Source organism: Sinohyriopsis cumingii, chromosome 3 (genome assembly GCF_028554795.1).
Source record: "Sinohyriopsis cumingii isolate HCF-2022 chromosome 3, ASM2855479v2, whole genome shotgun sequence".
Lineage (NCBI taxonomy): Eukaryota > Metazoa > Mollusca > Bivalvia > Unionida > Unionidae > Sinohyriopsis > Sinohyriopsis cumingii.
Genome location: NC_142963.1, coordinates 129,893,167 through 129,907,570, shown reverse-complemented (window position 1 = coordinate 129,907,570; position 14,404 = coordinate 129,893,167). Strand labels below are relative to the sequence as shown.

Here is a 14,404-nt window from a genome sequence, read left to right as displayed (position 1 = left end):
GTTAGTAATTTCCAGAAAGTTAGAAGTGGGCGAGTACCGATCAAGTTACCTTGAGCAAGGAGTTTTAGTGCAGAAATATAATCAGATAATTCTTATCAATTATTGGCTCTAGACAATACGATCTTTAATGAAGAAGAACTAATAATTGCATGCATCGTTTGTAGCACTGGATTATTGCCATAGGAATAAACCATGTTCATGACATTTTAAGACGAAGAAGACAGAAAAGAAAAGAATCACCGAACAGTGAAATAGATCTTCAAAAAAAAACTGACTGATCGGTATTTTAGTTCAATACATTCTGAGCACATTTATGTCTGAAGAAATAGATTTTTAGCCAAGAAACATCGTGTTTCTACATAGAAAAAATAACACCTTTCTTTTCGGATAATTGCTATAAAACTTTAATGTTCGAATGCCTATTTTTGTCACGTTGAATATTTATGTATGCAATATCATCAAGCCTTTATTTTGCCACAGTGTGTATTTATGGCCTGCACACAACACAGTAAAGCTGTTTATTCTCGGCTACCAGATACTGCCGTATCCACATATCAAATAATATCAGCTCGTTTATTTAATGTCTTAAACATTTGCATTCATTGAATCTCGCTGATGCGACACTTTCGCGATCCCCGGAAAAAATAGCACTCAAAAACAATAGATTTATAGTAATAATACAAGAATGATAGTGGTTCTCTGATGTCATGCATGCTTGATAAATTTGGATCATTGACTAAGGACTAAGGACTGTTGACAGCGTTGACTTTAATCAATTATACATGGACAATTCAGAAAAAGTGATTGTAAGAAATTTCCGTTCGCTCATGTAAATATTTATGAAACAAAATTCTCTCTCTCTCTCTCTCTCTCTCTCTCTCTCTCTCTCTCTCTCTCTCTCGCATCCGGGCATCCATCAGTCGACTCGTCCATCAACTACATTTTCATCCGAATTACAGATAGGCAGATATTGTCATAGTCCACCTAAGAAGCGTAGGGACTGGCAGACAAAATGCATGATACATCATCTCTCTCTCTCTCTCTCTCTCTCTGTATGTCTGTCTCTATGTTGGTCATCTGTCTATTAATGGTATACTTCGTTCGCACATACAAATAGGCAGATATGGTCTTTCGGCCACCTGAGAGGCGTAAGGGCGGGTCCAAAATACTGACGTGTCCCGTAAAGGATGTAAGAATGAACATGAAGACACGTCTTTCTGTTGGTTCGCGGCTAGATCCGATTTGATTGATACACTGACTAATAACAAACACCGTCGCTGTGAGTAAACTCAATCTACAGCCCAAATCACGTTAAAAAAATTAATTTGTTCCCCATATTTAGCAAATCGGATGCGGCGCCCCGATTATGGTTACCGCCTACTATCCACACATGCCTGATGGCTGTATCAGTAATTATTTAAATTAGGAACGGATTATTGAAGATGCAATTCATGAATTACATTACGTAGTAGGCATTCGTCATATATATAAGGCCATCAGCAAATTGGAATTTAGTTGTTTTCCATATCATCCAAGACTTTGGTAAGTAGACTATTTTAATTTCAATAACATAAAGGGGTATTATTTTTTTGGACAAGAGATATTTAAACAAAGTCTTTATCAAGTACGATTGTAAGATAGGATAGGAAGGAAAAGAAAGAAAATATAGATAAAACTGAAGAAAAAAAAATACCTTTAATTTAGTAAAAGTAGCAGAATACTACGAAAAGGTTTGTTTACTCACTAAAATCTCGTAAATCGGGGATAACATTTTGAATTGGACGATTTTATGACAATGACGATGATTTTTTTAATGTTAAACTGTTTTTGGTCAAACGGATATAGGCCTACTCATATCTAAACCATACGACATATATTGTGTGGTCAAACGGATATACTCATATTACCACTTTGTGACATATTGTGTAGTCAAGCGGCTGTACTCATATCCTCACCATATGAAATACTGTGGGAACTTATGTGCAAAATTTGTCGAAAATTACATTTTGTTCAATTCTTCGTTCAATGATAGCCGCGGAGTCTCAATGTGATTCCAATTAAAGACAGTCAGTAATTGACGATACTGACAGACATGTTTCACGGTCAGTAAGAGCGTTTCAGATGTGTTATAATTATTTATTCATTATCTTCATCACTGGGTTGGGTTTGGTGTTTTAGGGAACAACACAGTGAGATTATTTAGTGGAGTAAAGGGTATTGCCAAACGGCACGGCACGGTGGCCGTCTGGGCTGATCAAATAGTCGGATTCGAAACCGCACCCTTTCCGTCGCAAGTCCGGCACGAAAACCACTGAGCCACTGCGGCTTGTGCTTCCAATAATCGCTTATTAGGACATGCAAGAGAGAGCATCGGTCCTATTCTACATCCTTGATCCTGTAGGAGTCGTTCATTAGTGGGATCACATGTTGCAGAATATATTTGGCCTCAGACCATATTTTTTATACATATTATTTTATGTTTAAGTATTCAACAGTATGCCGCTTTTACCATAACTGATAGATTTCTATTGCTTTTTGCTAGGCATTAACCCACATTAATTCAATAAATCCTGAAAAGTTTAAATATAGGCTGACCTCCTCGCTCTTATGCATCACTAATGTAAACAAACTGACGTAGAAGAGATAACCACAGAGCTTCTTCGTGACCCAGAAAACAGGCACAGTTTACTTCATAGTTTTTATTAAAAAACGAGCAAATTCAACTTTGTATACAATTCAGAAAGCTTTAAGTCTACAATTTCACTATTATTACAAAAAGTAACTTACCACGTAAGTCAGTGGCATACAGAACAAGCAAACATGGCACTATCTCTTCGGAATATCTCCTGATTTTGGTAAACGTCAAGCGGGGCGTAACTGTGGTCTGAGTCCATTCGAAATATTTTAATAGATGGTTGCATAGCTTCGAGACTCGGAAAACTGGAGTATCTGAGGTAAAAAAATAAAAAATAAAAAATAAAAAAAATGAAATGAACGAACATTGTCGGTCCAGAAATTAGAATCCAGGAATTCAGAAGTGCTGATATACGACTTCATCACAGAAATGCACCATTACGACCAAAGTACAGAAGAAAGCACGCGTGCTTATACAATCTCGATTATCATTGTATATATTTGGAAGCAGAAGTTGCTGAAATCAATCTGCATAGTATTTCTTCATCGTCTTACTCATTTTTAGTTAAGGCGTGCTTATTAGGATCTAAAGCTTGATAACTTACACGATGGAGGCGATTTTACGTCAGTTGAACTTGCAAATTAAAATTGTAAGAACTTTGCAGGAGACTTTGTTTAAGATGTATGTCAATTTACATCGTGAACACATATTGACTTTTCCAGTTGGTCTAAATTTCGATTTTGAAGTGGGTTAATCTTTGGGTAGGTGCATCAGATTTCATTGTATTCATAGACCAAGGACTTGATTGATAACGTGCTAAGATTATTTTATCATCAGTGAGACATAACTGATGACTGTATTGCTATTTAACGAAACAGAAGCTTTTCCAGATAAACGCTTCAGTGGTGTAAAAATCCATCTCTGCAACGGTTGCAATGACCACTATATAAATTTCGGGTTCAATCCGAAACTTAACAATTTTAGAGACAGGTACCTCTCCAATAAGAGCGAGATGGAGTTGCTTTAGACAATTTTGGTTTGATTTGTACAATACTAAATACTTTCCCCAGAATAATCCGTTGAAAATGTTTATAACAACGGGATTAAACATGTGTTGGCATTCAGAAATAAGGCAAACTTTTTGTCTGGTGTCATTTTTTTCCTCATTCCTCAAAACAATGCGCAAAATTGCGATCCTGCTGCAAATCTACGAGTAGAATGAAACCCTGCAGTGCACGGGAAAATTCGTATATGTTGGTATGATCCGATCCGTTGTTTTGGGCGATAATTTGTTACAGGGGCAAGGTCCACATCCGAAAATGCACACATTTAAGCGAAAGTGCAAGCTATTATAATGGACTACATGTTTTTCTCATTGGCACACATAATGTTAGAAAATATTGGTAACATCAAAAGCTATACAAAAGATAAATTTAGGAAAAGGAACTGTAGAAATCATCTGTATTGCCTTCATTACCTGAAGGGTATACATAATGATATGGGCGATCTCTGCTCTACCGTAAAGCTGATTATGAGATATGATAAAACAAGCATGTGACGCAACAATATCGTCTTTCTACAAGTAACTTATGATAACGAGGAATAGTAAATGTGTCAGATATGAATGTATCTATATATTCAATAAATTATGTATTTTAGCGGTTTTTATCTACATTTTTGTCAAAATAATATAGGAATATATTTTTATTTTTATCAGGCTAAGTAAATTCTTTCTCAATATTTATATATGGTCAAACATAAATGTGTAAAGGAAGAATTCATATTTATTCTACTAGACAAAGATCACGCCAGTAGACTAGAATAGAGTAGATATATCGACGTTACAATAATATCACAGTTTGTTTCGATAATGCATCTGTAGTAGATGTGCTCTTCACTTAGACGGGGGTTGCACTATACAATAAAATAGATGTACTTGTATTCGACTCGAGATTATTTTCAAATCGAAAGATACAGTAAGCATAAAATCCGTTGCATTTTATCCTTTTTTGTTTTATTTTCTCTCATTCTTTAAATTTGTAGCTGGAGATAGTATTTCCCACTGATTTTACTGCTGAATATTTTTACTCGATTAAGAATTTAACACAGTTTTGAACATAAAACTTTTAACTATTAATTGTTTTTGATGTTTGTATAATAGTCTATTCAAAATCAAGCCTACTTTGCTCTACAACAGGCCTATTCAGTTATGTTAGAAAAAAATTGTGATAAATAATCCCTTAGCTTGGGTTTTAAATTAGACATTTTATAGAATCCAGATTGTAAATGATACCTTTTACCTTTGAAAAATCCAATTTGACATTTTCAATCAGATAGTATTGATATGCCATCTTTGATTCATTGTTAATCAACTTAAAGAACCACAGCTAAATCCCAAGCTTGAAGGTTCCTGAAGGTCAACTGTAAATTGCTTTCATATTTTTTAATATTTCAGTTGTCCATTTATGCTTTCTTTCTTCTTTCTATCCTAAGTATATTTAGAATATTAACCTAGAAGCAACATGCATATTTGTGATGGAATTTTTAACTCATTGCTGGTTTTATGTAACGATAAGTTTATGCAGGGACGAAGGAAGTTAGTAATCAACCATTTTTTAATGAGGGAAATGGTGGGCGGAGATTTTCTTTCCAGCCGGTATTTAATTATTTTTTCTTTCGCCTCAGTTTTTTTTTCCCAAGTAATAAAATTGATATAATGGCAGTGATTTTTGTTTTGAAAAAGTTCAGAGTAAGAAATTGTCCTCGTGGAAATATGGGGATCTGATTCGGATCCAAATAGGGTCTTTTTTGTTCAGTCGGCTATGCCTTACTCATTCTGGGATATACACGGTATCCAGCACTTCATTTGCGACACAGTTGCAATGAATTATATTTGCTTTTCATGTGGTCGTGCATTAATCCACGCAGTTAGGTATAGTCAGTATTTGGAAAGTCTGCCCGTTGAGTAAGCACATAGATTACACCTCAGTAAAAAATACGAACTTCACAACGTTAAATTGTACAGTTTCATTTACTTTTATTTAATTGAATTTTTGGGCTGTGTAGATGTGAACATTACGATAGATCATTTGCTGTAAACTGCTTTGCCATTTAACCATTTCAAAGAGACAAAAATACTGTCTTTGTCTCTGTCTGTCTGTCTCTCTCTCTACACACACACACACACACACACACACACGTGTTAAATTTTTGTTGAAGAAAAAATCTCAATATTTGTTTGAAACATTTTTGATGTAGCTGCAAGTGGGAAAATACACTCCTAATAATGCCATCACAGATATAATATTGCTCCAGGAATTATTGATAATTCTGCTAGATTTGTGTTGGCTTTGTGGTTTCGTATCGCGTCATTAATTGACGGGTTATTTCACGAATACAAGAGTCATCCGCCTTCGCGGTCTAAATTTTTTTATATATCACTAGGAAATTGTGCACTGAATGAAATGAAATACACTGTTATTGTAACCAAACTCCATATTGTAGTTGTTGTTGTTGTTGTTTTATTTGTTTAAATGTTGAATGGTGTGAGGATTATAGTCATTTACATCTTTATATCTACACCTTGGTCGTTCTTTAAGATAAAAATAGTCTCTAATATGACATATCCCGAAGTGAATGCTTAGATTTACTGAAATAAGACCGACTAAACACATATACACACACACAAATCATGCTAGAAGACAACATCCAACTTTCTTGAACCACAATTGGAGATGACAGACTTTTTGGAGATTAAATAGTACCAAATTTGATACCTGTCTGGCACCTCTTGTTTTATGTCTCCCTAGCCTCCCTGTTCGTATCAAAACCAGTAACCCTTTATCTGTTGAGGGTCAGATGTCGCCTAGTGCACGTGTATGTGCTTACGTCGTCTAGCTATACAAGTACATCAGCATTTAGAGAATGCGATAAACATAAATTACACAACAATAATGTATGTTTTTCTCTATTTCACAACTTTATTAATCGCCTGGTTGAGATTAAAAGTGTTACAAAGCCAGGCATCCAGAGAAGGTCAGAAGCCACTGTCGAACAAGCACCATTGATGGGACAAGATGAGGATATATTTTCATGTACTTTAATTTCAAAGTGAAATGTTCTTGTTATGACCATCTGTATCATATCAGTCAATTATTACCAGGCACGTTACGTCATTGAATCTCACCATATGGCAGTAAGGTGCATGAGTGACGCGAAAGGTTCGTAGAGCGATGTGCAACGTCTCTGAGTACACTGCAGTACAATACCTTTGGTTGAGGTGCATCTTTGAAAGACTAACTGAACTTTATAGGCAAAAATATGTCCTATGAGAGAGTCTCGGGTCTAAATTATGCGTGTGTATACAGTAAATTTTGTATATAACTTAATCCAGGGAATATGAAAAGTTAGATAATTAAATTCGGATCTCGTTATATAAAAGAATGAAATTTCACGTTGAGAATGAACACATGTAAGCAAATTTTAGCTGTATGAGTCCTTTCGAAATGCGGATTTTACTCTGTTTAACTTTTACATACGGGATGAGTCCCAAATGGCCATTGAGTGAGCCAAGGTAGCTCAGTTGGTAAAGCTTCGGGCTTGTAATCTTGGGTCGCAAGTTAGATACCCACCGGCCAAGCCCGAGTCAACTGCCTCCGCATGTCATTGGAAAAGACATACGACCCATTTCTTCGGCATGATACATCCAATAATGTGCTAAAGGTGCGTTAAAACCAAGATCCGCAAACATTCATATTTGCGAAATAGTCCAACATCGGGGAAACCGCCAAATTTAGGTGCTTTACAATAGTTCAGTATACATTATTATCGTTTAGGTCATATACAGTGAAACACGGTTTGTATGAACACAGAACGAAATTACGGATAGCACAGAAAAACTCTAGTTCTAGACCGCTGACCGATTAACCAGCCTAGAAATGATATTTTCGGTTATGATCACACTAAGAGGTCAACGGTTATGTAATGCTACAGTTGCTTTCAAACAATACATCCTTCATGAGAATGATATTGAAACAAAATATATCTTTAGGAAACTGCATTATTTTAAAACAAAAGAATAGTTCTTACAATATGCAACAAGCTCATTTATTTAAAAACACGTATTGAATGTCTCTGTTGCTATATGACGAGGTAAAATACTTTCTGGAAAAGTGGAGTATTATTTCCGAAATAAAAATTTCAACACAAACACTACATGGTAATTTGAAAACTATAAAATTACCCCTCACTTTTTAAACAAAGAAGTAGGTTTTCTTTTATTGGTATTGTTACGCATTTGTGATTTTCTTATAAAAAAAAAATTGTTGTAGAAGCTCGAGGGATAAGCAAATATTGTATAATTTCATACATCCTCGGACACAGGAAACGGACGTAATTGTGAATCTTAGAGAATTAAAAATAATGAATACAGCTAGGTTAGGTAATTGAAGTTAGTTATTTAATTATCATCAATAAAGGCAGCTGCATGACTTCCAGATAAATCATATTCTCACAGATTAAACGGTTACACTTACGCACGCGCGCGCGCACACACACACACACGTACGTACGTACGTACATACATACATACATACATACATACATACATACATACATACATACATATACGTCTGTGTGTGTGTGTGTGTTTTATTAATTGAGTTCAATTCGACCAACTATACAATGTTTAAAACATACTTTGTAAATCAGTCTCATCTTTAGTGAGCAAGACAGAATCTTCCAAATGTGGTTATATGACTACGAGTTTTTATGTACTTATTTAATTACATTAATATCACACATACCACTCATAACGTATGTCACTAATTTCCTCAAGGACCTAAAGTAAAGAACTAAATAACACGTGAACAGATTGAATAAAAACAGTGAAATAGGCCAGCAAAACCTAAATTCTGAATTTACATTTCATCCAATAGTATTGTCTATTTATTAAGTAGGTCACAGTGAAACGGAGTGCATGACAGAAAATAAAACGGACGCGTAAAGAGGCTTGCTGACTGTCTTTGTACACGAGGTCAAAATCCGACTGTCTGTATGTCCACGGGATACCAAATTTAATGTTGGTGTTCAGAGGAATAACTGTTACTTTGTCCTATATATACTAGAATTCGGTAACCTGCGACAAATGGGAATGGTATAAACGTGATTTTAATACTGTCTTATCTGAGGATTCCAGGAATGGGCCATATGTCAATTGTCCCAGATACTAGTACCTGTGGAAGTCTTGGGTAACAATATTATATCGATTCCAGCTTGAGAAAAATGGTTTAAATTAATTGATCTTATCTGTCTCACATTACCACATTGGAATATTTTAGGAACGTTGAGAAACGTAGGTGGGTAATTATATTGATTTTGAGATATTTTAGTATAATTATGATTCTGTTGAATCGAGGATGATCTCACGGTAGTGGTTTTTAAAGTGACTAATTATTGCAACATCCCCATATTTCTGTAAAGAATCAAATCCAAATTGTTTATGTAACGTGTACGCACTTGCTGTAGTACAAAGGTGAATTATTTTTCCTTTACTTTTTTCTGTGTAAATTAGTATTTAAAATAATCAAACTATTGATATTGTTTTCCTCCTCAAACTGCTACTACTGTTATTACTTATAATACTACTACCACTTTTATTGCTTCTATTATCACTACTATTGCTTCTAATACCACTAGTATTACTATTAAGTTTAATACCACTGTTACTATTGTCTACTACAATAACAATTCCTGCTACGCTTACTTCTTGTATTATTATCATTATTATTATTATGCTACTTCTTGCATTGCTCCCACTAGTGTTAGAGATTGTACTATAGCCACTAAGACCGCAACCTTTCCGAGTAATAGTTTTGCCTTTGTGGCGAATGCTTTTAGTGATTAATGGTACGGATTGTTTAACCGTCTATTAATTTTCTCTTCGTTGGTACTGTTCTGAATGTCATACAAATTAAATTGATTTTTGTTAAATTGCCCATAATCGTATATATGAAATTTTCTTACAGGAAGATCAGTATTTACGGCATAGCAACACACTTAACACAGCAAAACCTCGATTAAATGAAATCAGATATGAGTGCGCCTCAACTAATCTGTGGTTCGGACAATCGTTAATTAATTAAGACTGCATTTGTATGAATAGTAAACTAATTATATCACTATATTTAACTGAGTGATGATTGAGGGAAAAGGTTATATAAGCAACATAGTATCCCATATTTCATTACATCAGATTGCAGTATACACGATATTTGCTGTATCAGAAATGTGTTAGGGACATGATCTTTGCTGGGATGAAGCTAAAAGTCGGATAATTGAGGTCAAGCAGAAATTTTGTCCCTATTCTGTCTCCACCCCTTAAAAATTTAAATATTGTATCTCTTGTCATTGTAAATTGTCTTAATTTAAAACAAAAAAGAAACAAAAACAAAACAAAACAAAAAACCGCAGAGTATTCGTATGTAGTCTTGGTGGGTTGGTAATTTAAGTATTTTGATTCATCTATGCGACCTGTGGCTTTAGCGGGCTGCTGGCCTCACAGATTACTTGTCGTATCTCATTAGAAGAATTTCATAGAAAAATGACAGATACGGTGATGCTCACTTTAACCCGTGTAGCTGACACGATATACTGTTTTGTATGATTGATTGAAACTGATTTTTAAAGCTGCTATTTCGCAACGCCCATGCAACGCCCATACAACGCCCATACAAATTCATTCTGGATTCATTTGAGAGAGAGAGAGAGAGAGAGAGAGAGAGAGAGAGAGAGAGAGAATTAATTCTTTACAATTCTACAAAACAAAATTATGACATGTATTTAAAATTGCACTTAGTATAGCTATCACCTATTTTAAAAGGTCATCGGGTTTAGACATCTTGCCCCAAATTTGTTTTAGAACTAAAAGTCTGATAGGCAACCATTTGCATTAGGAGACACTTTTTGTTTTTGTTTTCTCAAGGGTGGCTTCTTGAAATAGATATGAATATACATTAATGTTTTAATAGGTTTTATGAAACCAGGAAAGTTAAGTTTTAAGAAGAAGAAAAAACTGATCATTGAACATGCGTTTTATTTACAACAACAGCGTAGCTCGTATGTAAAAGTAATGAATTAACATGACAAATAGCATATTCTGTAAGATCTATACCATATTCTATAAAATCTATACCATATTACATAAAATCTATACCATATTCCATAAGATCTATACCATATTCCATTAGTTCGATGCCATATTCCGTACGATCTATACCATATTCCATTAGTTCGATGCCATATTCCATACGATATATACCATATTCCATAAGATCTATACCATATTCCATTAGTTCTATACCATATTCCGTACGATCTATACCATATTCCATTAGTTCGATGCCATATTCCATACGATATATACCATATTCCATAAGATCTATACTATATTCCATTAGTTCTATATCATATTCCATACGATATGTACCATATTACATAAGATCTATACCATGTTCCATTAGAACTATACGATATTCCATACGATATATACCATATTCCATAAGATCTATACCATATTCCGTAAGATCTATACCATGTTCCATTAGAACAATACGATGGTTCATAAGAGCTATACCATATTCTACCATCTACATTTGTATTTCAGATACAAGAGGAATCTCCAAATATGTATATCTCCCTATTTCTATGGGTGGCGACTGTGACCTGCTGGCCTTCAACCAGTGCCCTTCCAGTCCAAGAGCAGGTGAAAACTAGTTTAGAAGATGTATAATTAATTACATTTTATGGAATGTCAAACGTTGACAAAAACACCCCCCCCGCCCCCGCCCCGCCCCCCAAAATAAATAATAAAAAATAATAATAAATAAAACAAAAACACAGAGAGAGAGAGAGAGAGAGAGAGAGAGAGAGTCAATAACACAGTAACAGCAGGGTCCATAATGCTTTATTGGTGTCACAAGGTAAATGTACAGTAATTTGTGTGCTTACACTTATGCTCCAGAATTTGCGAGTTTAACCTTATAACATTATTTGACGAAATTGAGAATTTAGAGGCAGGAAGAAGGAACTGAAAGTTGGTACCCAACAACAAACAAAGCATCTAAATTTGTTTGATGGGGAAGGATTGGATTTTAGAACGCAGTTACTACAAAGTTAGCAACAATTTGTTTTTCAAAGATAAATAATTGGTTGTAATCGGAATCCAGATTGTTCCAAATTATTTGCTAATCTTGATTCAGCATCGGTTAGGTTATTTTAGAAACTACTGCCTACCTTACTGCTGCACTGACGATTGTGCTAGGGCCAGGAAACCAAGCTACGATCAGGTGTGACTATATGCATAATACTCAGCAGGTGTCAGTTGTACTGAATGGAACAATTGTAGTTGTAGCCTACATTTTTAGGTGCCTGGACGTTGATGATGATAATGATGATTAGAATCCACCTACTGTGCAATTGTTGTTTTCGACAAATATAAATCGTAAAATGCATTCTAGCACATTGCACTCCAGATGTTTTCCAACATATAATCTAAATAGGTTGTTTAATATGATTAAGAGATAATAATTTAAGACAGATGAAATCTGATGACACGGTAGAACCATATCGACTGATGATTTCCGTTTACTTATTGTTGCTTTCAGATTTGGGATAAATCCAGTAAGGATACTTAACTTCAATGGCTCTTGCCATGTAATGAACACTTTAGTCGGCTTTTAATGCAAATTCCAACCAAAGTGGAAACAATGTATGATTTCGTAAAATGCGAGCAAAGGATTCCAATTAGAGCTAACGAGGCATTTACCTGCTGTGGACCTATGCAGCAATGTCACTGTTCTAAATCAATGCATTGTTTACACTGTGACATTTTGCGACAAAAGCTAATGGAATTCTTCAATGCATGGCACGAACAAATAGAATGAAGTCAAGTCGTTAAATGCATCCTATAAAAACGTGAAAGCAGCACTTCGAATGGAAAATTACCTCTAGTATGGCTACCAGTGGTTCTCAACCTTTATTTGACCGCAACCCTAAGCATATTTTTTCTAAGCCTCACGACGCCGTTTCCACATTATGAAAAATGTAACAACCCACCACTACACACAAAATAAAATTCCGTTGACCCTCCGAGACCTCAGAACGTCCTCGCGACCCTGACTTGGGTCGCAACCCGGCGGTTAGGAACTACTGGTTCTATAGACGATTCGAACTGGAAGGCAACATGTTACATTCTCTACCGTAAACATAGTTACGTGTATTTCATATGTAACACATATGGACATGACAACATGATTATTGCCTTACAGAATACGTTACACCTTTTAAACAGTACACTGTGATTATTGCCTTACAAAATATGTTACACCTTTTAAACAGGACACTGTGATTATTACTTTACATAATATGTTACACCTTTTAAAGATGACACTATGATTAGTACTTTACTGAATATGTTACACCTTTTAAACAGGACGATATGATTAGTACTTTACATAATATGTTACTCCTTCTAAACAGGACGATATGATTAGTACTTTACATAATATGTTACACCTTCTAAACAGGACGATATGATTAGTACTTTACATAATATGTTACTCCTTCTCAACAGGACGATATGATTAGTACTTTACATAATATGTTACACTTTCTAAACAGGACGATATGATTAGTACTTTACATAATATGTTACTCCTTCTAAACAGGACGATATGATTAGTACTTTACATAATATGTTACTCCTTCTAAACAGGACGATATGATTAGTACTTTACATAATATGTTACTCCTTCTAAACAGGACGATATGATTAGTACTTTACATAATATGTTACTCCTTCTAAACAGGACGATATGATTAGTACTTTACATAATATGTTACACGTTCTAAACAGGACGATATGATTAGTACTTTACAGAATATGTTACACGTTCTAAACAGGACGATATGATTAGTACTTTACAGGATATGTTACTCCTTCTAAACAGGACGATATGATTAGTACTTTACATAATATGTTACTCCTTCTAAACAGGACGATATGATTAGTACTTTACATAATATCTTACACGTTCTAAACAGGACGATATGATTAGTACTTTACATAATATCTTACACCTTTTAAACAGGACGATATGATTAGTACTTTACATAATATGTTACACCTTTTAAACAGGACGATATGATTAGTACTTTACATAATATGTTACACCTTCTAAACAGGACGATATGATTAGTACTTTACATAATATGTTACACCTTCTAAACAGGACGATATGATTAGTACTTTACATAATATGTTACACCTTCTAAACAGGACGATATGATTAGTACTTTACATAATATGTTACACCTTCTAAACAGGACGATATGATTAGTACTTTACATAATATGTTACTCCTTCTAAACAGGACGATATGATTAGTACTTTACATAATATGTTACACCTTTTAAACAGGACGATATGTTTAGTACTTTACATATTATGTTGCACCTTCTGAACAGGACGATATGATTAGTACTTTACAGAATATGTTACACCTTCTAAACAGGACGATATGATTAGTACTTTACAGAATATGTTACACCTTTTAAACAGGACACTATGATTATTACTTTACTGAATATGTTACACCTTTTAAAGAGGACACTATGATTATTACTTTACATAATATGTTACACCTTTTAAAGAGGACACTATGGTTAGTACTTTACAGAATATGTTACACCTTTTAAAGAGGACACTATGGT

The 14,404-nt window shown here is 34.6% G+C and overlaps 1 protein-coding gene across 3 annotated transcripts in view; it reads left to right on the top strand.

The window, feature by feature from the left end:
- Positions 1 to 1,437: 1,437 nt before the first annotated feature.
- Positions 1,438 to 14,404, top strand: part of LOC149803840 (MAM and LDL-receptor class A domain-containing protein 1-like) — a 48,778-nt gene continuing 35,811 nt past the window's right edge. Inside the window, exons 1-2 of one of the 3 annotated variants that reach the window (XM_089953659.1) lie at positions 1,438 to 1,542; positions 11,298 to 11,396. In XM_089953659.1, the coding sequence (XP_089809785.1) occupies positions 11,319 to 11,396 (78 nt within the window). In that variant the 5' untranslated portion in view covers positions 1,438 to 1,542; positions 11,298 to 11,318. Of the gene's footprint in view, positions 1,543 to 8,850; positions 8,992 to 11,297; positions 11,397 to 14,404 lie in introns of those variants that run through there. The other 2 variants (XM_089953658.1, XM_089953660.1) reach the window with 2 other exon arrangements.